At 38.9% G+C, this 23,147-nt stretch overlaps 1 protein-coding gene across 2 annotated transcripts in view; it reads right to left on the reverse strand.

The window, feature by feature from the left end:
- The window catches only part of WASHC4 (WASH complex subunit 4), a 41,725-nt gene extending 20,929 nt beyond the window's left edge, over window positions 1-20,796 (reverse strand). For both annotated transcript variants that reach the window (XM_030448908.1, XM_030448899.1), the window contains exons 1-15: window positions 20,681-20,796; window positions 16,567-16,706; window positions 15,457-15,510; window positions 15,280-15,345; window positions 15,069-15,114; window positions 12,645-12,712; window positions 9,650-9,732; window positions 8,658-8,700; window positions 8,034-8,137; window positions 7,277-7,397; window positions 5,612-5,735; window positions 5,378-5,505; window positions 4,541-4,701; window positions 1,610-1,736; window positions 142-267 (exon numbers count right to left, since the gene is read on the reverse strand). In XM_030448908.1, coding sequence (XP_030304768.1) covers window positions 142-267; window positions 1,610-1,736; window positions 4,541-4,701; window positions 5,378-5,505; window positions 5,612-5,735; window positions 7,277-7,397; window positions 8,034-8,137; window positions 8,658-8,700; window positions 9,650-9,732; window positions 12,645-12,712; window positions 15,069-15,114; window positions 15,280-15,345; window positions 15,457-15,510; window positions 16,567-16,706; window positions 20,681-20,741 — 1,452 coding nt within the window. In that variant the 5' untranslated portion in view covers window positions 20,742-20,796. The remainder of the gene's footprint in view (window positions 1-141; window positions 268-1,609; window positions 1,737-4,540; window positions 4,702-5,377; window positions 5,506-5,611; window positions 5,736-7,276; window positions 7,398-8,033; window positions 8,138-8,657; window positions 8,701-9,649; window positions 9,733-12,644; window positions 12,713-15,068; window positions 15,115-15,279; window positions 15,346-15,456; window positions 15,511-16,566; window positions 16,707-20,680) is intronic.
- Window positions 20,797-23,147: the final 2,351 nt, after the last annotated feature.

Below are 23,147 nucleotides of genomic sequence, written 5' to 3' on the forward strand. Positions count from 1 at the left end.
AGGGAGGTGACTCTTCCCCCCTATGCAGCCTGAGGAAGGCCACGTCCAGAGTTCTGTGTCCAGTTCTGGGCTCCTCAGTTTAAGAGAGACATGTACAATGTTTCCTGTAAAGGTCTACAGAGTTTTCACCCAGCGACCTACCTTCAGAAGTTCTACAAGTCTGCACAGAGCTTTCACCGAAGTTTTGGTCATAGGTTTTTGCATTGACATGTAGAGATTCATTGTAGTTTTAACCATGGTGCTAAGAGTGTACGCATAAAGAAAACCCTAAAAATAAAATCAGCAAAGGGAAAAAAAAAAATTTCAATCCGTATCAGTCAAGGAAATCCTCTCTGTTTTCTTTCATACATGACAGCACTTTTGCCTCAAACACAAAGAACCTACACCTCCACATGACAATCAAGCCTGAGATCCCAAGGCTGAATCAGGTCCTCTTATTGGGCAGACACTATGAAACTGCCCGTGATCAATACAAAACCTGATCATTAACTTCTTCTAGAGCCAGTGTGAAATTAAACATAGGTCAGTGAAGTAATCACACAGCCTCAAAGCTTTAATAATTCAGACCTATTGTAAACCAACTCAAATAACTCTCCCCCCCCCCACAACAGCCTCTCACAAAAACAAACTGAAACTTGAAGATTCCATGGAATAACTACACTGACAGTATTTACACAAGTCTGCACTGTTCAAGTAGAACTGTCCATCCCACAATAGAAAAGCAGTAATTCCAAAATGAATGCACATTAAGCTTTTAAATACAATGTTGACTACATACAGCATGACCAAAAAAAAAAAAAAAAAAAAAAAAGTTGTTTTGTTTATTTCAAGGGGAAATTAGTAAAAATACAAATGAAACTAGAAAAAGCCAGCAAATGGTCTAGGAAACTCGATTTGCTACAGATCAAAATTTACTTAAGTCACTGCAAATAATTCTAATATAAAATCCATGGTCCCTAGTACATGCATGTCTTCAGATATGGAAGATTTGGGATTATGCTTCTATAACACACCTAGTCTCACCAGATTTCTGTCAGGCAGATACATACATATCAAAACTAGCAAAGAACAAATTCAGAAATAAGATGCATCTTACATTAAGACTACATGCTGTTAATAGGCCAAAAGAAAACCAGCTGCCTTGGAACGTAGTAAGATTCTTGCAAAGTACCATCACTAGCCAAAGCACAATGAAACAACAGAACACCTTAACTGGAAATATGTACTGTGTGTGCTAAATACAACTAAATTAGACACTGGTTCAGTCCAACTTATGTACCTTGTGACTGACTTAAAAGATAAAAAACCCACAAAGCCCAAAAACCTTTACTACAGAGGAAACAAAGCTGTCTTGATTTTCTGAGCCAAAGGGAAAAAAAACCAATTTAGTCACCGAATATTTAGTCAGATTTGCTTCCTCTACTCACCTGAGGGAAGTACCTTTTACAGTTATTTAAGAGTATCTACTGGGCATTTAAAGTTCTAGAAAAAAACCTACACTGCAAAACAACACACTAATGATCACAGAAGCCCTGTGATCTCTTTTTATGCACCAAAATACCATTTTGCTGCAACATTTGCTGTACCACCCCATTAAAATACTGCACACCTGGATGAAGACATTGCAGCGGTTAGAAAGATCTTCTGTAAACTTATTCATGCGTTGCTCCTTTGACAAGATAGATTCCATTTTTGTCATCCATGAGCTCACAAAAACATAGTATGATTGCATATCTCTGGTGAAGGAAACAAACAATATTGCTGACTTCAAATCAAAAGAGTGTAAGGATTTTCTTCTCTCTTTCCAAAGCTTAAATTCCTCTAAGGGAAATATATTAAATCTTCAGTCCTCCACATAATTACTCTTTATTCCCAAAAGTATCAGAACCTCATACTCATTTACATTTTAATTCCATATTGGTAAGGATTAGTCTGCCAATTATTTCTGCACAAATATACCTCTAAGAGTCAAAATGATTTGATCAAAATAATTGATCAAAATAATTGATCTCTAATTGTTCAAGAGAACAAATGGCTGTCTTTACCAGTACATACACTACACTTTTTAAAATTCTAACAGGAAGTAAAATGCACAAGATGCTCCACTTAATTATGTTTTTCTTCCAAGTTTGAATTTTTGAGTGTATACATCATAGAAGGCTTTTAGAAAGGACCTTAAAGATCACCTAGTTTAAGCCCCCCTGCCATGGGTAGGGATACCTCCCACTAGACCAGGTTGCTCAGTATCCTGTCTACCTGTCCTTAAATGCTTCCATGGAGATGGGGCACTCATAACCTCCCTGGGAAACCTGTCCCAGTGTCCAAACATCTCTGCTTTTTATTTAAAACTGTCTGGGATGCTTCTATTTATTAAACTATGATCCTGTATGTACTTGAACCCACCCAACAAACTTATTTGTCATAATTCCTTTTAAGAGGTCTTTCCCACTCCCACTGTACAATGACCCTAACAGTTATCACAGTAACATAAACCAAAAGAAAGAAGTGTAAATGTGTTTCCCTAATAAATGGTAATTTCTACTGTTCCATCAAGCAATACAACATAACAAGAAGATCAGGATGATCTAGCTGTTGAAAGTGCCACTTTCCCCATTCAGTACACTACCATCAATATCTGACTAAGTTATTTCATACCTTCATATAACAGAAGAATACTGTTATTAATGCACTTGGTAAGGGTCCTGGATCAAATATACTTTTAGCCCGTGTTTTAAGGGTACATTCTGATTCACATCTATAGAAATACTTAAATATTGAACTAATAACATATTGTACTTTTTTAAAAAAGTAAAACAACATAACAATGAAATTTCAACAGATTGTAAAAAAAGGTTAATTTAAGTCTCTACAACTACTTAGCAGAAGAGATTTAATGATAAGTACACACACTGTTATCTGGTAGTAATAGCTGTGATGCAAAAATGTCAAACTTTCCCAGGTCATACACAGAGAGGTACCCAAGATAACCTCACTAACTCCAGACTCCAGATAAACTTTCAGCAAGTGACAGCAGATGCTGGAAACAGCCCCTACAGTCAGAAAGCACTGGAAGAGAGCTCTTACATGCTTTGACTGGTGATATGTAGATCTACATAAATAAATACACAAATATATAAACAGATAAATATAACAAACTTCTCACTACATCAATGCCAACTGGACTGCTATAAATAATTGTACAGAAGTTCATCTGCTTGGATTACATTAGTTGTAGTTAAATGTTTAACTAGAAGAGTTCACTTTTAAAACTGCTACTTAAATCATGCTACAGAATTATGACATTGTAGTACTACTTATTGAATACATTCCTGGTATAATTGCTCCAAGTCACTGACTATGACAAAAAAAAAATCTACACCTTAAAGAGTATTCATATTTAAGGCAGCAGAACAATTAAAAAAAGCAGTGCCTGAACTTGTAAAATAGTAAGAAAGTTATTAGCAAAATTCTAATCAAACTCAAAATCTGATGCATTACAATACCCTCAAAATGTCAATGAATATCCAAATTTTTTTCAACCTTTTCTTAATCTTAAGAGCTGCAAAACATGACTTGTACCACTGCTCAAAGCCAAAAGCAATGCAGCAGTGCAATTATGCTCCATCCAGAGATTAAAGACAAGGAAAGAATTCAATGAGAGCTGCTGAATCTTCCTGTGGATGTAGGGCATAAATTAGGAAGTGGATTGAAACAGACACAGGGCAATAGTAAAAATAATCTGCAAGAGGATCATGTAGGCATGGAGCTGCCCATGCTCCTCTTCAAGACAGTTCTGCCAGCTTTCATAGTGGGCTGGAAGACAACCTGCATAATTTAAGTTTTTACTTCTATTCCACAGACCTCCTTTTCCACCTTCGTATTTTGTTCTGCAACATAAACAGAAATCTTAGTCTTGTTACCTACTCACTGATTCGTAAGACTAAGAGCCAATAATCCTCATTTTTAAATGTATTTTAGAAAGAACTCAGAGCAGGAAATGAGCTGTAAACAACATGTAGAGAACAAAAGCAAAGCCTTTTTGAATATAGATAATTTCAAAGACCACTGAACAAGCAATTAAACAGTAATGAAGAAAGAAATGCTGGCAAAGGAAGTACTAGCACGAGAGAAAACAACACCTCTACAAGCCCAGTAGAGACTGCCTTCATAAACAGATAGAAAGCAGAGACCTAACAGAAACAGAGCAGCTTGGGTTACTAGACACCAGTTTAAAACATGGACATTGAAAATATATAAGTAAAAATAACTGAAGCAATCATATATCTAGAGGTGGTAGGAACTTGGTTATTTTGGTGACATGATACTTCTTCTGAAAGTATGACATGAAAAAAGCTTTGTTTTCACCAACACCAACACCTTTCCAGCAACACTAGCACATATTACTGCAGTGAAATGGAAAAGTTTTTAACACAACTGAGCAACACTACACAGCATGCTAGGATGTGGAATGAAGAGCCCTACACGTTCTTTATAAACCATTTATCAAACATCCTCATAAAGCAGTATTTAGGAAGCATACTTGGTAAGTGACTGTGCTTTCTGCTGCAGGAAGTTGTCCCTTTGTGTTTTAACTGTCTGAATACTTTTCTTGTCCAGAAGTTTGGCAGCAGCTGGTACCTTCTGAATCAGAAAGTTGTCAGCAAACCAGATAATGTTAGCAGTTAATGTGATGGCTGGTACCTGGGGATAAAAAAAAGAAAAGAAGGAGAAAAAAATACTCTAAGTAGCAATAAACAAATAGCTACAAGAAAGACTATGCCATCATGCATGTTCTTTTTGCCTCTTTTAAACCATATCATACAATTATGATCTACATACATACAAATCTGAAATGACTTCTGTATAACTAGTTTGTACAAATATTACAATAACCTTAGAAATGTTTCTCCCCTAGAAGTCCACTAAGGACAACACAGGCAAAGTTATTACCACTCTCAGTGACCCTGAAGGGTATTAGAAAACTTCATAACTTCTTAATACTATCTGATATGAAAAGGCCCAATCACATTTGGACTCAGAAATCTTTCAAAATATATGTTTATAGCCAAGGTCAAAATCCAGATCATTTATTCCGTCCCACAATACTCATAACTCAATATTTTGTCCTTATTTTAATGTTAAATTATTTTATCTTGATGCTAAATGAGTGGACAGGTTTTACAGCTTCTTTAAAAGAAAATTATGGGGAAGGAAATTATAAAAAGTAAAAGAATCTTAATTTCTGACTTATTTGATAAACTGCATGCTCTTTCTTTTCCCATGTCTTTGCCATGATACACAATGAAGAAAATAATCTGTATCACTACTGAAGATTATTTTCCCCTCTTCATTACTGACATAAGAATAAAGCATTCACCTTTTTACAGACATCCAACAGTGACTTGTAAAATTTCTTGTCTATGGTCCGAAAAATCTGAAAATGCAGTACAAAGAGGCCACAGATGCCCATATATTTATCTCTCTGGTCAATTTCTGAAGGTTCACCTGCAGAAACACAACCAAAAAAATCCCCTTTTGAATTCTGCTCCCAAACAGACAATTCACTTTTAGAAACAGTGAAGGTGGCAGGAGAATCTTGAGCTTGCATTACCAAGTTTGAGTTCAATATTTGAAAAAGTTGTGCGAAGAGTGTGAGCAAATTCTTCAGCAAATGTGCTGTTCTTTGACACTGACACTCCACCATTCACAGAATCAAACTGCTGCTCTATACAAGCCTGAACAAAGAAAAAAAACAAACATAAATCCATAAATTAATGCCATGAATTTTGAACCCTAAAAGAATATTAATTTTGAGAAAGAATGCTACAAGAGCGCATTGCTTTATGTCACACAGCACTAACCTGAAGTTAGCTTCACAACATATGGATTTTTTAATTATGCTTAAAATATTTAGTATAACAGAAAACATCTGAAAACAAAAGCCTCTCTTACAACTAACATCGAAAAACCCATTTAAATTACTTAACATTTCTGGCAAGGGACATTTTCAAAGAAAACACATGATGTTCTAGTAATAAGAAACTTTTTTTTTTTTTGCATTATTACATTATAATACATTACTACTAACTGTTCATCAACTAAACAAAATTATCATACAAGTGACCTGTAGGATGTGCCTCACCAACTTGCAGCATAAAACCCCACTACCACTGGTGGTTTAAAAAAGCTACCAAAAATCACAACAATAATAAAAAAATAAATTATATAAATAGACACTTTAGATTTGCTAAAGATATTGGAAATTTTTTTAAATGGGATTGTAATTAAGAAAATTTTTAATGTATTTTTCTTGGGAAGGAGCACTGGCAGGACAAGAGTAGAAACATCCTGAATGAATAGCAGACAAATCCTGCCAATGTCTCAAACATAAAAAGAAGTCTTCATACTAATGTCGCATTAGAGAAAAGTAAGAAGCCAGCTGGTAGCAGAAAAGTAAGCAAGGACAGCTGGTAGCAATGTTCTTTGAAAAAATAAGCCAAACTGTGTTTTAATTATATATCTACAATTTTCCTTTTGGAGGCTTTTACAGAATAAGACCTTCTCCCCTATGCCATTTAAGACATAACAGTAAGAACAGTCCTGCTCAGTTGATTCTGCTGTGACCAGATTCAACACCATCCCTCATGGCCCACTATGCCACAACATCAGATTTCACTTTCAAATACACACTTTTCTTAAAAAAAAAAAGCAACCAAAACAACAGATGGGTCCTTACATCGACACATTTTAAATAACTGTATGGAAAAAGTAATAATCCTTCTCATCCACCTGTACACTGGCATGTTGCAGGGGTATGCACTAGGGAGGTGGTACCTCTCAAAAACTGCCTGCCTAATATGCAGGGAATGAGACAAAATACGTAAGAGGTCACACTTAATAGATCTTCAAGACTACTGAGGAAACTTCAGCTTGCAGCTAAAACAAACTGGACCTATGTAAACCTGACCACTATTAAAATTTCAGGTGAAAAATGGACTCCCTGACAACATCCAGCCTTAATGCCACGTTGTCTGTATTTCTTTAATTCTGCATAACTGTAAGCACTCAAAGCCTGGCACTGCTCTAGTGCCAGAGCAGAGCAAGGGAGGATCTTACAATAGAGCCCTTTTTTTTTTTTGCACAGATGCAAGAGCCAAAATCACACATCACTGTATCCGGAATAAAGCAAAAGAAAAACAAACAATACATTCTCAGAAGACTCTTGCTTTCATATAACAGTTTCCCCTGTCATACTGGGGGGCACTGATTTCATTACCTGAAATATCATTCCATCGAGTAACTGGCATTCTAGTTTTAACAGCAGCTTTTCAAATGGCTTCAGTTTATCTTCTTGAATCCCAAACTTAGAAGGGTTGTGATGGACAGATTTTAGCAGCCTGGAAGGAGTAGGAGTGGAACATATACATAGAAACACAATTAAAATATGATAACATTTTTATCATACGTTGTACTATTTTAAGAATATGTTTTAATTGTTCACATCTGTGTCCAGCAGCAACTCCAAAAACTAAAAAAACACACAGCAAAACCTTCTAGGTATTTATAGGCCATATGAATTAGAATAACACCCATTTACTGAAGTTTCTGATGAAACAGTTATTACTCCACTAATTTAACTACCTTTATAATTGTTGCTTCTTCAGTTTTTACTGAAGAGAGCATTCTTACTTAGGTTTGCATGCCCAAACCCATGATGAATATGGATAGGGAGAGTTTTAGATCAGTTCTGTACAGAATCAGATCTCTTACTGAATACACTTTAAAAACCCCACCAACCATGACTGTCAAGGTGCTTACCCTGTACTGTAAATACCATTGAGCTGTTTAGAACTTACTGGTGCTGTTAGGAGAATGAAGTGGGAGCTTAACTCTGATCTTCATTGAGATTTCTGGAAAAATCTCAGCCCTACCAAATTTCGTATTCCCACACTGATTGTCTTGGAACCAAGACCTACAAACATGCTTTTATCATTTTTGTTGTGGAAGTACTTTTCATCCCTTAAGAGACACACCTCTTATACATGGTCCAGTGATCTTTCAGAGTAGCATGATTGTCAATTATTTCATCCAGAGTGATTAAAACTATGAGCAACTCTCCCAGATGCTCATACATTGCCTGTTTGGGAAAAAAAAAAAAAAAAAGGACTGTGATTATTGAAAACTTTATTGCAGTCATGCATGGCATACAAAATATCTATCCTATTCAATACATTATCAGCAACAAAACATTAGCTAGAGAGTCAAATTGGAGATTTCCTGGTTTGGTAGTTTAAATATTTAGTATTTCTTGTAGAGACACAAGGAACATAAGTTTGCATGCAGGCACTACTTTAAGTTCACTAGTCTAATTTGCCATTCAAGGCAGAATTTTAAAAATTGGCCACATACAGAAGCACAGATTACACAGAATAAGGAAGCATGCAAAAAAAAAAAGCTGTAATCTGACAGACATGAGGGTATCAGCCCTTTCCACATAAAGGCCATAAAAAGCTGATTAACAAAATAAACCTTTAAAGTAGATTCCAGATTGAAAGTTGTACTCGAAACTTGCTTTCTTGCTGCTTTTCTCAGGATTAATGATCAAGACATACGTATAGTATATTAACATAAGCAAAAGGGCTCCAAATCATTCCCACCTGAAAATGAACTCCAGATGTCTCTATAATTTTAGGTGCATTCCTGTAAATAAAATAAATATTTTAATGTCTCTAATTTTTAGAACAGAGCACATTTATCAGTTCTGTATCACAATGAGCTCTGTTTCTTGGGGTACATTTTTCTTCATTAACAAGCTAACTTCAGAAAAAAAGAAAACAAAACCCCTCCATATCTAATTAAAAGAAAATATCATGTGAAATTTGTGTGCTACAAAATTTAATATTGCATTTTTAACATATAGAACACGTGACTGGTTCAAACCACTGATTTAATTCAGTGGACATGTGTATCAGCAACTCACAGTTCAGCTATGTTAACAGCAACTGGCCTTCATACATCCAGCCTTGTTGCCCAAAAGTACAAAATCTCTTCACATTTTTAATTAATCCATGTCCAAGCTACACGTCCAGCCTTGTTCATTCAGCACCATACAGAAAGTCTACCTTGTGCTACAAGCTAAGACAAAAATGAAAGCAAATAAAACTGAGAATTATGCTATCATATCAGGAATAAATCAAGAGCTGTGCAGATATATTCACAACTTAACCCAACAATTCTATTTGGAGCTAAGCTTTCAGAGATTTCAGAGGAGCCCACAGCCCTTACTAAGCTCAACTTCAGGTGTTAAGACCATATTTATTATGTCAGGATTATATAGCAAGATTTACATATTGTAAACAGGTTGTGGAAGTCATGTATCAGTGTGGATCTCTCAGAGCAAGGATGAAAGAGCAGCAAGATCTCTTAATCACAAAGTGTCTCTGAAGCATCAATTCTACCAAAAAATGTCAAAAAAGTTATTGCATCTCATCATATAAAAGCACTGCCTTTTCTTCAAATAAAACAAATGCACTTTCATAATGGCTAACAAAGACCAAACTTACACAGCAAAGCACTTTCCACATCTCTCCATATTTTTTACACTTGCTTAACTACAGAAAAACAATACAGCATTTTAGGAGATAATTACTTGTTGCTGGTATAGAGAACAGCCAGCTGATGCACTACATTCACAACCACTTCGTAACATCGGGTAACAAAGCAAGACAGCTCCTGAAATACAAGAAAATGAAATGCATATACATGTTTAGACCCTCTTCATACAGAAGGTGCCATCACATCTAAACACTGAACATAAACCACTGAACTTGCAGACCAAGCTCCAAATACAGTCCTAATCCAAGTGAGTGGATCCAAGGAGATTTACAGGAGGATGGGGAACACCATCCTAGCAACTAACAGCTCAGAAAAAGGTTGCCAAACCAATCAAAGAAGCTACCAAACACAAGTTCTCAGTACAATTTGGAGTATTTGTACGATTCATACTCTAATTTATCACACACAGTTAAGAAGTAACTTGGCAACAGCATCCAAGTATTTTCAGAGAGAATACCCCTGATCGGAAAGGATGACTTTTCCCACTAGATTCAAGACTCATGATCTAGGAGCTAGTGATAGTTAAACTCAAATTATAAACTAGGACAGAAGCCTGTACCTTCTTGTAAGAGTGATTAGCCACAGAATACTGCTTTTAGAAAAAAATGAGGCAATGTCTTTGAGAGGTATGTTTGACTAAAGTAGAACTTGAGCCCAGCTACATATTACAAAATGAATAAGAACAGGTCACCTTTGACCACATAAAGAACTATCTTAATTTCTATAATGGCATTCCCTGAGCAATAGTATAAATGAATCCAAGTTCCCCTTGAATGCAATAATATCTGCTCATTAATGCACTCCCAAAATCACATAAGGAAAAAATCAGCATGTGATGAGTCTTGCCAGTCATCACACAGATGGCTTCATAGCAGACAGCCCACACTGGCTCACCAGCCAGCCTGCCCTTCCTGGCAGAATGCTGGCTAACAGCTTAATTCTGTCATCCTCTCCATCAAAAATACATCTTATTTGGGCTCCTGCCTCCTATTAGTCACCAGTTTTCACAAAACATAAAAGTGTAGTTACTTCTTATCCTGGTATTGCTCTGTCAAATACAGCTGAAAGAAGCCAACAGATTCCAGAGGAATGGATTAAGAGTCAAATGAGATTACGTTTCCTGGGGAAGGGGCACCAGCTGCCCTTTTAGAACTTCCAGGGAATAGTCTAATTTAACAGCACATGCATATCAGCAGCTACACAACACAGACAAGAATTTTATAAGACTTCTTCCAATTACACTGTCTTCTGCAGAATTAAGAGCACCTAACTAGTGTTTCACAACATTATTTTGATCCTTTTTTTAAAAAATGTTTTTACAAACAAATGCAAGGTTATTCTATCTGTTAATCAATAAATCCTGACACTGGGAGAGCCAGTAAGCCAAATGGTGGGCATCAGCTCTATAAAACCAACACTTTACCTCTTTGTCATCCTCATTCCTATTTTCACATCCCCCTTGGAGATATGCTTAGAGTTTATGGATATAGACTACCAGTATATTTAGGGAAACAACAGTTAAAAAAGAAAAACTCAATAAGGAAAATGGTTTCCTCATACTTTTACCAACAGCAAGACACACCTCTTAGCATAACAACCTTCCTTTTGGGGCAATTTCCTTGCATTTCCCTTCTTCCCAAATAGCTCAGCAATCAACAAGCCATCAGAGCATTCATACAAAGTGGGCTCACAGGCAATATGGCTGTATTTTTGTGTGGTGTTTACCCTATAAATATACACATCATCAAATCGTGTCTGGAGATATTTAAAAAGAGACTGGATGTGGCACTCAGTGCCATGGTCTAGCAACCGCAGCAGTGGTTCAGGGGTTGGACTCAATGATCCCTGAGGTCCCTTCCAACCCAGCCAATTCTATGATTCTATGATAAACAAATTGTTCTGCATCGTGGGTTTGCAATGCAAAGTTACCCAGACAGCTAATCATCCTGCTCTCAACTTCCATCTGGACAGAGAATCCTCACAGAAAAGGAAAAAAATGAGAAAAACACATCTGGAAATACACTAGTGTACAACAGTGTATTTCAAAATGACTAAAAGGCCTTACACATCTGCTCAGTAAGAAATAAATGATGAAGGAGGAAAAAAAAAAAAGTGATGGCAAAAAAGCTTGGAAAATGGGGGGAGGGGAATCCCCAAGATATCCTAACAACTAACTGCACTTGGGCATGGTAATAAAGGCTGAGAAACAACTTCCCATAGCATTCAATCTGTTCTGGCTCAGTAAATGACTACTCCCATGCTAGTATACAGCAAGAACAGCTATTTTAACCTCTGTTAAACTAAAATTTGTTTAAACATTCTGGAACCTTCCTGTATATTCTCTACTTCAACCCTGATATTCCATTACAAGTGATATGGCATAAAAAAAGAAGCATCTTTGGGAACAAGACAGTCACTTAAGCTATACTGAAGACAAAAAAATTTCACAGTAGACTGAAACCCAAGAGCACAGGAGATCCTTAGAAGAAACAGAAGATCCTGTTTTCATGCAAAGAAACCTGGTAACAAACTGTGTAAGAAATGAGTATTCTTCCCTAAAAGTTTGCATGAGACACAGCATTTTTTTGCTGTCTCAGTTTTGATTTCTCTGATCAGCTAAAATGATGTATAAACAATTAATTCACACCCAGTGTTCAATAAAACTAAACCTTGCTAATCAAAGCCATGCAAATAGACACCTTCACTACACTGCCTAATGAAACAACCTCATCTTATCTTCTCTTAGTGAAGTTTTCTTAAGTAAATTCTCAGTTATTTGAACAACGATTACACAAATTGTGATTTCTTCTCTCATTAGACTTACAACAAGTATATAAAAACCAAAACAATGTATCATACATCAGCTGATTGTGACAGGTCTGCAGGCAAAACATAGTAACATACCAGATGACTGCAGTGCCTTTTAGCAAGATACAAGCAGGATACTGCAGGCTGCTAAATCCATTTCACAAGTAAAAGTACAGCTATAAATGACATTAAAAAACAAAATAAATCAAAACATACCCTACCTGCAAAAAAGAAACAAATCTTCCCATCTGTATTTGGCAATCTCCCTCCACCATGCTGGAATCTGTGGCTTTAAAGACAAACATTTGTAACTACTTTGAAAAGGCTGTGTTAGACTTGTTAAACTGAAGCTTACCCTCCAAGCCATTCATTTGCCATGTAAGTATAATGTATTATTATAAGCATACTGATGGAGCCATATTAAAATTATAATTTTATTTTCCTAAGTTGGACTTATTTCGGAAATTTCTTTCTCATTAAAAATTACATTTTTTTAAGGTAAACAAAGCAGGAAAAATGTCTTCAACACCTAAAAGAAAATAAATACAAACCATAATTCTTTAAAGACACAGGTATTACATAACATAATGTAAAAGTTTCCATTATAAAAAGTTTGTATGAAAGCACTTCTTATTCATGTTGCAAGGTGCTTCCTTAGTAGTTAATTACTGGAAGAACATCCTACATCATTAATCAGAATAAAAAGCTGTAAAGTGAACAATCTCTTTGAGAGATTGATTTTGTTTTTCCTACATATCATATTGCACAAAAGAACTGACTCATCACCCCAGCTTCAAACCATTACCTGTATGACAAAGGACACTAACAGTAACTATTAATGACAATAATTACAACACCTATAGCAAATTGTTTCAGTCATCTGCAGAAGTTGTAGTACCACCAGACAAAATACAGTTTTTAGTGTAATGACAGATTAATGCTCTAAACTTGACATTTTTCTATTGGGCCACTCTGAGCAAAAATACCCTCCAATAACAAATTTATCTGCATAAGAAATGCAGGTATTACTACTCCATAGAAACTAAAGGAGTCTCCATACTTCTGTAAGATGGAGCTCTGGGACAAGATTCTAAATATCACGTGCTTCCACTCTATGGATTTTATGTAACCTTTACTCTGTTTAGTGTACATTTCCCGAAAAAAAACAAAACCAAAATGAGTCCATTTCTTATACTAGCTCTACCCACTCCAAGGACAACATGAAAAAATATTCCTTTATAGAGAAGGGAAAGGCCAGCACAGTTTTTTTCATTTCAATCATCCTGAAGCCAGCAGCTATTGTCACCGTTCTACATAAGCAAGCTTGCTGTTATCAAAGCAGATCCTACAGGGAGGGATATGGAAATGGAGAAGATAATTTCTGAATCCCTGCCTAACTCACAGAAGGCTCACCTCTCAGCTCATGCCATTCTCAAGCACTCCCTGCAGAACACCCACCAGGAACAAACTGCCACTGTAATATGTTAATCTGCATCAGTCTGACTTTCTTCATGATAGAGAGACATGGAGAAGTGTTGAGGGATCCCCTAGTATCATTTTGGCAGCGCATCACTTTATTTTAAGATACTTAAAACCATGTCTGTTAAGACGTGAGACTCTGCTAAGAAAAACCTCAACAAAACCCACGCTTTTTTATGCTCCTTAACTGAACCACAGCAGTTATCTTATGTGGCACTTAAAGAATGATAAACAGTCTTGATTTCAAAGATTTCATATTCCTCAATACTGTCAACAGTCAAGGCCCTTGAAAGCATTTTTAAAAGCCCTTTTACAAGACTGCTATGAAAGACACTTCTGTTTCTCTCAAGTTTCTGAAATAGAAAACAAAGGTAAGTGGTATGTCTCTGAATCAACTCATATTAATATTCAGTCCTCAGGACCAAGAGCTATGCTCATTCCCAGACTGGCATCCCTTATGGCAGAGCTTAAGACCAACTCTTCAGGGGAGTTACCAGTTTAATTCTAAGACAAAAAAAGTAGGTGCTCATGATTTGTCAACTGAACTGAGAGTCACTGTATTATGTCATGGCCTAAACAGTAGTTTGAGTACTTTTACCTGTCCCTGAAAGACAGATGACACCAACACACTGCAACTACTCTTGGAACAATTATGATTGCCTAAGTACACAGGATTAGGTCAAGATATTTATTAAAGGTTTCACTGGTTTATTACAATCAAATTAGATTTATTGTTTTATTACAACTAATGTAAAATCTAGTCCCAATAGGAAATAAGTCAGTTTAGGACATACCTACATATGAACAGATTTTCAATGTCACTGTTCAAAAAACAGCTGCTACAGTGTATCAGTTCAGGTTTCTGTATGTTATACATTAAAACACAACCTCAACAGCCCATACTCTATTTTTTCCTGTAAATAAGGCTACAACAAAACTTCCTGTTAATGCAACAGATAAATCTTCTTGTCACCTCAAGCTAACTCAGGACAGTTACAAGACACTAATGTATATCCCTATAACCTCAAGGTCCATTATTTGGTCTTCATCAAAGATACAAAGAAAACACGTATCCATATTATAAAATTACACTTACTGTAGCATTTAATGTAACCTGAGCCAATAATATAAATCTACAAACCTGTACAGTAAAAGAAGCTACTTACCTCCTTCTCCGTAAAACAAGAGGCCATTATAAAATTTAGTTTCTGCCTAACAACAAAAGAAGAAATTTGTTTTTTAATATGTGGGACATATGTAATCATGCTGTAAAAATTCAGACACATCATCTTGTTTTTTTACTAAAAATAAATGTATAGATCAGCTTGCCATCTGCAAACATTTTCGTAAATAGCAATAAAAGAGAGCTGAATTTACCTCATATTTTAACTTCTTGATTTCACAGCAAAGGGCAGCATACACAGTTATTACTTTGTTAAGAACCTAGACTCAAAAGGGAAAAAAAGCACACAGATTACAAAAATATTCATGTTTAGAGAGCTTAGGTTTAGCTATAATAACTATGTTTTTTTATTTTAATCATAAAGCCCTTACCTTGTTTTCTGTCTTTATGAGCTCCAGTAGGGAGGACTGTTCATATGGCAAAAGCTAGAATTAAAAAAAACAAAAACAACAAACACAAAACAAAGAAACATTAAAAACCCACAACAAATTATCAACTTTAGAAAATATTGCTAAAAAAGTAGATTTATCCAACCAGGTAAGTATTTGTCCTTATCTTCTATAAGGTCAATAATAAGAGAGCAATAACTGCACACACAGCCTGAAAGCTACGCTCATTGTGTTTACATGAAAATACCTGTCACTCTAAGCAGAAAAACTCAAGCAAAAGCAAAAAATGAAAGAAAAAGAAGCGCAAAAGCGTGGTAATTATGGTTTATGTGTAAAAAAAAAAAAGCTTAGAAAACCTAAAACATGAATTAAAAATCCCAAATGCAGGAAACAGGATGCCTAGGATATGTCTGTATGTAGGCACCAACATTTTGTACTTAAGTCAGCCATGATTTTGACTAATTCATATACTCCCAGCACTGTGCTGGCCCTCCAAATGATTTATTCAAATTATTCAGACAGATGATGACTTAAGAGTGCATCTTCAGTACAGACAAGTTTCATTTGGAAACAAAGCACTTTTAAATGATGTCTGCAAATTCAGATAAAATGTAAAAATGCTTCACAGAGGACACAGGATTTATGACCACGGAAATAACCACTTCTGAAGGACAGAAAATAGTATACCAAAGCCATTAGTCAAAACATAACTGTAAATACAGATCAGCCTGCAGTTAATTCAATGATTAGTGAGCTCTTCTGGAACCCCAGTTCCCAGATAAAAACCAGCAAAATCCCCACAGTGAAGAAGTTGGCTGGAATTAGCCTTCCCAATGCATAAAAAACTCTAAATTAATTTTAATTCCACTATTATCCAAAAGACTGCAAAAGAATAACAGGACAACATCTTCTCTTATGAAATGTATTAAATTCTTAATTACTTGATAATTAAAATAGTATTTGCTAGGTTTCTGAAACACAAAAGTCAAAATTTTTAGAGCACAAGTGCATCACGCTTTTAGTTCTCAGGTTTTGAAGGGAAAGGGGAACAAGGAAAATAACAGTTACAATGCATATTAAATATATTAAGACCTTTAATGCAATGGGATCAAGACTGAAGTCCCAAACATCTCCAACAGAGTCATCCAAAGCATCTTCAATTCTCTTCAGCTGAGACGTATATTCCTCAAGAAATTTTCCATAATTCTTCAACTGCACTTCAGCATGAATTTCTGAGAATTGATAACATTTGTACAGCTTTATAAACTGTTCAGTAAAGGACAACATCAAAAAAATTTAATCTTTTGCTATTTAGCTTGTAGTACACTATTTCTCATTTTGATCCAGCATTTTTCTTTAATTGATCTGCATCTTTAGTATAAAGGTATGTCTTTAAATACAATCAATCCTACAACTGTCAGTTTAAAAAAAAAAAGAAACCCAAATACTACTTAAGGAATACCAAACATCCAACTAATTTGCAGAAAACTATTTTCAAAAATAGAGTGTATTTTCAAACTAAAATCTTAAAAAAGCTAATTACAAGACCATTAATATTATTCCAAGGCAGGTGATCTAGCCATTGACTGAATCAATACACATGCAATTATATTAGAACTTTGAGGCAATGGATCTTATCATTTTGGCCTGAGTAGCAGTTGTGTTTGCAGCAATCCCTCTTCCCTCTCTCCACTACCTGTCAGTAAGTCATTTGAGCATTACACAGGAAATTTTTTTGCTTTCAATCACTCCCCCTACTTGCAAATTCCCCATCTTCAAGCAGAACTTCTGTTAAGCACCTGGACATTGACCAGGACCCCTCCGTCCTGCCCCTCCCCACTGATACACAATTATTGACTTAGTTGCATAATCTGAGCTACTGAGTGAATGGTTACAGCTCAAGGCTTCTATACTCAGTAAGAAAATACAGGTTTCTTTTTTCTCTCAAGGACTGAAGTGTCCTCCCTGTAATTAGATCACAAACCTCATAGCTCAGATCCTCTACCATTTGTTGAAAAGAGGATTATCTAAACAGGTTAAGAGAATATAAGTCAGCTCAATAGCTGAACTTTTCCTAAACAAGAAGTCAACTCTCATGTAGCTTTAAATGTGGCTTTTTCACATTTCCACAAGTAGGCTGCTATATTAAGTTAAAAAATTGTATCCTGTTATTCTGTATGTTAAACTTTTCCTCATCCAGGTTGCCAATCATGGAGCCAAATAGCAGTAGATAGCTACTCCAGTGGAAGAGCACTGCTGAATCAATTATCAAATAGATTAATTTAGAGAAAGAAAATATTCAACAGAGACCCTGAACCAGGCATAGAGGGAAGAATGAATAATGACAGATTAATAAGAAAAAGATGAGAAGGACCAGGCACAGGCACACAATTACTACAGTGAAGTCCTGAACGAATCCTAAACTACTACTTTGAATCCAGCAGCAATGCCAAAGGGCATACAGACTGCAAATCCTATCCAAGAAGCACAGTAAACTCTCCCACCCTAAGTTCTGCATCAGAGCCATGGAGTTCTACCTGTACCTGCTGGCCAGACAGTGCACAGGCACTGTGAAAACAAGGAGACTGAATTTCCTATGTTAAGAAGCAAGTGAACAAAAAACATTCCACCAGCAGCATGCACTCCAGACAGTGATGTGCAGCTCTTGTACCATCATATTATTACATGAAATTCATCTCATCTTTCAGGTTCCTTCCAGTGCATCTCCTGGCAACTCTGCTGCAGAAAACCAGTAAACCATCGGTGGATGCAGAGGCCTGCAGAACAGCTTAGCATGTCAGCTTCAGTACTTTACTAGTAGAAAAGCACAGAAAATTTATTGTAGAGGTGCACTGCAGTATAAACCAAATCTGCTCTTCTCCCTTAGCACAAAAGGCAAACTCAGAGCACAGAAGCTGACAGAGATATTGTGCCTTTACTGCTAGAACAGAAAAAGTTTTTGAGTCTTAAAAGAGCAGGAAATTGGTAGTGTTCAAATTGATTCCCTCAGAAACAGGCAGCATTTCTCAAACAACATCTCACAGCAGCGCTCTGCTGGAGACCCTCAAGCTTGTCATCCTACCAGAAGCCAAAGGATGGATCTGAACAGTACTACGCTCAACATAACTGATATTAAATAATTCCAAATCCTTAACTATTAATCATCAGTTTCCCGCTTGTATTGAACATATATAAAACACGAGATGGGTGTGAATACTTTTTCACCATTTAGAGAGGCAAGAGAGTGAAAGCTAGCCAGAGACAGACAGGGTTGAACTGATGAAAAAATTACTGGGATTTAGGGGAAGCTTTTTAAGATGCAGAAAAGTTTTCTTAAATGAACAGGCTCACAAGAAAATTTAAAAAAAAAATCATAGAAAGTAAATATTTAGTTTTTCTTCAGAGCAGCACACATACACACACAAGGTATTATCTCTTTAAAATCAAGTTTGATTTAGCTTCTTAGGAGATAAAATTAAAGCATTATAATTAGAACACTGTGAGAAACCTATGCAGCAGTACAGGTCCCCCAACTTAATCTTATCTTCTTGCATAAAATCAACAAAATCATAATTCAGTGGACTTACTGCCACAGCAGGATTTTCAAGTGCTATATCCATAAATATCTAAGGCAGAGAGACAACAAACCAGACTGACTTAGTTTCTTGTGTCCTCAGCTAAGGATGTTATAATTGGTAAAGCTTAGTAACACAGGTATAAAGCAAAGTAGACAACAACAACAAAAAGTGCTTTTCAAGTGACAGAATTCTTTGGGGTTTTTTTGCTTTTTCCTAGAAGAACATTGAGTGCTGGTCTCAAGGGAAGATCAGCCTGTTTGTTCACCATGCAGATGGTGCTAATGGAACATATTATGTCATGTAAAGTCCTCGTAACTGTACAATGTCACAGACAAACTAGCACAGGACTGTCATTTTGCATCAAAGCATCATTATCCACTCCAAAGCTAGAGGACTGGTAAAAACTTCTACTCACTACAGTTTCAATTTCCACTGAAATCCAGATTTAATTAATATGGCATGAGCAGTATCATCCCTTGAGATAACATTATATGTGAAACAGTTGGTCCACGAGTGACATACTTGCACAGCAACACCTGGTGTAATTAATTTGGCACAGTTCATTTTGCAGCGTGTATTTCAGCGTGACAGCCATACACATTCCCCATTTAGAAAGTAGGTCACCTCCACGGCTGCAAAAAACATGGATTTTGACAGACATACAAACTCACTATCAAAGCCTTAAGCATTGCAAGGTGGTGTTTATTTTCAAAGGCGAAACTAAAAGTGACCATCGAGCTCCATGCCAGAAATCCTTTACCAAGGGAATCCGCATACAACTGAGTTATCTCTGCATGAGTTCTCTAGCTAACGGAGGAACTAACAGCAAAAATTTGTGAGCCACGACAAATGATGGGGAAGGAAAGGCACACCATAGCCATGACAAGCTCTCTCCTGCCCCTGTTCGTGCAGGGAAAAAAAAAAAGTCAAGCTCGTCAGCCAGCTCCCTCCCTGCCAGGCTGGGGCCACTAGAGACGACTCCATCCCTGGAAGTGTTCAAGGCCAGGCAGGACGGGGCTCTGAGCAACCTGATCTACTGTGAGGTGTCCCTGCCCACGGCAAGGGGGTTGGAACAAGATCTTTAAGACCCCTTCCAACGCTGAAAATTTCTATGATTTCTGTAACTCTATGACTCCGCCCAGGGGGGGGTAAAAGATGAAGGGTTGGGATAGCCACTCTCTCACCCCAAACAACCCCCGATAACCATGGAGGGGTTGGTAGGTGGTAAAAAAGGTCACCGCGACAGCCCGAACCGGAGGCCTAACCGGAGGCCGGGCAGCACTCGGCTGGCAGCGGGGGCAAGGGGTGAGACGAGCGCCCGCCTCGCCGCACCGAGCGGGGTCCCTGAGGGAAGCTGGGGGCGCGGCGTGACCCCGCTCAGCTCCCACAACTGCTTCCTCCCGCTTCCTTGCGTCCTTCCTTCCTTCCCTTCCTCCCTCCCGTTCCCAGCGAGGGTTCAGCAGTGCGAGGGGCCAGGAGGGGCTCAGGGCTGGGAAAGGAACCGGGGTCCCCTCAGCCCACGCCTCCCCACCGTTCCTCTGGCGGCTACCGCCGCAGTCCCGCCGGGGACTCGCCAGCGGGCGCCTCCTGCCCGGCCCTGCCCCTGCCCCGCCCTCCCTCGGCCTCACTCTGAGAGCCGTCGTCCAGGCGGTCGAACTCCCAGTCCGGCGAGAGGGTCTCCAGCGCCATCGCCGCCGCCGCTGCAGCCGCCGCCGCCACCCGCGCCCGGCAGCGGCTCCGCCTCCTCCCCTGACTCAGGCGCACGAGACTTCCTGGCCGGCCCCTGCGCCGCACGCTGGGAAATGGAGGCGGAAGGGAAAGGGAAAGGGAAGGGAAAAAGGAAGGGGAGTTGGTGCCGGGGGGGCGGCACTCGGGCTTCGGGATGGGCGGCAGCGACCCCGCCGGGACGGCCGCTTCACGGCACCCCCGACTCTCCCCTTGCCTCTCTCTCCCCAGGCGACCCTGAGGAGGGGCTGTGTGCCCAGCACTGCTGCGCCCCGCCCCGCCGCCTGCCCTGCGGGGTGGAGCCCCAGGCGTTACGGCTTCTTCCCGGCTCGCTGGGCCGCCTCTCCGGTGTCGGTGTCGGTGCCGGGGGGGTGCTACCTCCGGTAGCGGAGGTCGGGGGGGGGGGGGGTTAAAGCAGAGGGAGCGAGGGCGGGGAGCAAGCAGAGAGAAGGGCAGAGAGCGGGCGGTGGGGCTGCCCGCGTTCATGCGGAGCGAGGAGCGGCTCCTCAGGGGTGCAGTGGGGCACGGGAGTCCTTACTCTCCTCTCCTTCCTCACGCCCTCAGCCCCCAACCCCGGCATGTGTGATCTGATGGCTTTGGTGAGGCAAGGCCTGTCTGAGGAACCGGAGTTTGGGGAGCTTTTCTGCTTTTCCCCTTGTCTGCAGGGCCCCATTCCTCTCACGGAGATGCCACGCCTCTGTCGCGGTACTGAGAAGGGGAAAACCCTCGGGTACAGCCGGCAGTGTGTGACAGCCCCCCCAAGTCCCTCTCAGCACTTCCACTTTCTGATGCTGGAGGAAGGAAGGAGGGAGGGGAGAGGAGAGGGAGGGAGGGAGAGTAGAGGAGAGGGAAGGGGAGAGGGAGAGGGAGAGGGAGGGAGAGGAGAGAGGGAGGGAAAGGAGAGAAGGAGAGGAGAGGTGAGAGAGAGGAAAGAGGGGAGAGGGAGGGAGAGGAGAGAGGGAGAGGAGAGGGAAGGGGAGGGGGAGAGAGCGGGAGGGAGAGGGAGAGGTGAGAGAGGAAAGGTGAGGGAGAGGAGAGGTGAGGGAGAGGAGGAGAGGAGAGGAGAGGAGAGGAGAGGAGAGGAGAGGAGAGGAGAGGAGAGGAGAGGAGAGGAGAGGAGAGGAGAGGAGAGGAGAGGAGAGGAACTGTCCCAGCTCGGGGGAAGGGTCTGGAGCTCAGAGACAGCTGCATGGGGCGACTGCTGCGATAGTGCCACCTGAGCATCTCACTGTCATTTGTTATCTCACAAAGCCATGAGGTACTTACCTGCATGCAGTCAAGTCACTGCTGGATTTTTCTATTGGTTTGGTTTTGTTTCTTATTTTTTTTTCAGGGGCCTGGTGGGTGTAATATCAAAGAACAAAAATAGAAGTACTTTGGATAGTAAGGGAAGTAGCCATTCGGGGCCATTAACGATGACTGCAGCAATTCCATTACCTCAGCAGAATCTGTAGCATCAGCAGAAAAGGAAGTGGTTTCAAAAGCTGTATCACCAGGAGCATCAGCAATTTCAGTCAGGAAAATGGCACCAAAAATAGCAATTCCAATGAGAGATACAAGCGCAGGATCATTCATCAAAGCAAACTGTGTAATACCAGAAGTCTGAAAATAGCACCTAATGTAATTGTTTTCTTGTTAGAAGAAATCCATCCTTTGGAATCTGTTGATTATAAATGTCTATAGGGAGGAAAGATTGGTGGGTAGGTTTATTGCTGTTTAATTTTTACTTACTCAAAGTGCATTTTAAGAGACCCACCTGGGTCTGGGAAAGAAGAGATCAAAATTAATTTTGTGTGAATTTGTATTGTTTTTTTTTTTTATGGGACAGAACTCTACTTCGGAAAATGTCGAAGAATCATAATGTGAATATGTCTTCTCCACTCATCATCTCCTGTGAAGACTTAAGGTGTTTATATTGAGTTTTTTAATGGCCATAGAAGTTTTATTGTGAAGGATGTTGACAGCTGGCAGCGAGCACAGTTGTGTCTAGGGAGATGATAAGTATCACACAGAATGAATCCTCAATTTATGCAAGACTTCAAGGATCACATTCTGTCTCCAGTCATGCAGGTGAGGCTTTCCCTGAACTCAGCAGAGCTGCTCTACATATGTTCAAAGCCAAGGTATGTCTTCCAGTTTTGAAAAGCAAGAGCATAGGAAAATTTTCTCTACAAACCCCGGGTACTTTCTTTGAAACAAAATACAGTTTCTTTCAGCTAAGAAAAACTGCTGCTTAAAAACTAGTCATGAGGCTTTTTGTTATCTATCTCAGAAAAAACCTGTCCTTGAGTTCTGTCAAAGGAGACAAGAGAGAAACTTGTAGAACTGGCACTCGGTAGGGCCCTCCCTTCCTCACATGAGAACTAAGTT

Source organism: Calypte anna, chromosome 1, assembly GCF_003957555.1.
Source record: "Calypte anna isolate BGI_N300 chromosome 1, bCalAnn1_v1.p, whole genome shotgun sequence".
NCBI lineage: Eukaryota > Metazoa > Chordata > Aves > Apodiformes > Trochilidae > Calypte > Calypte anna.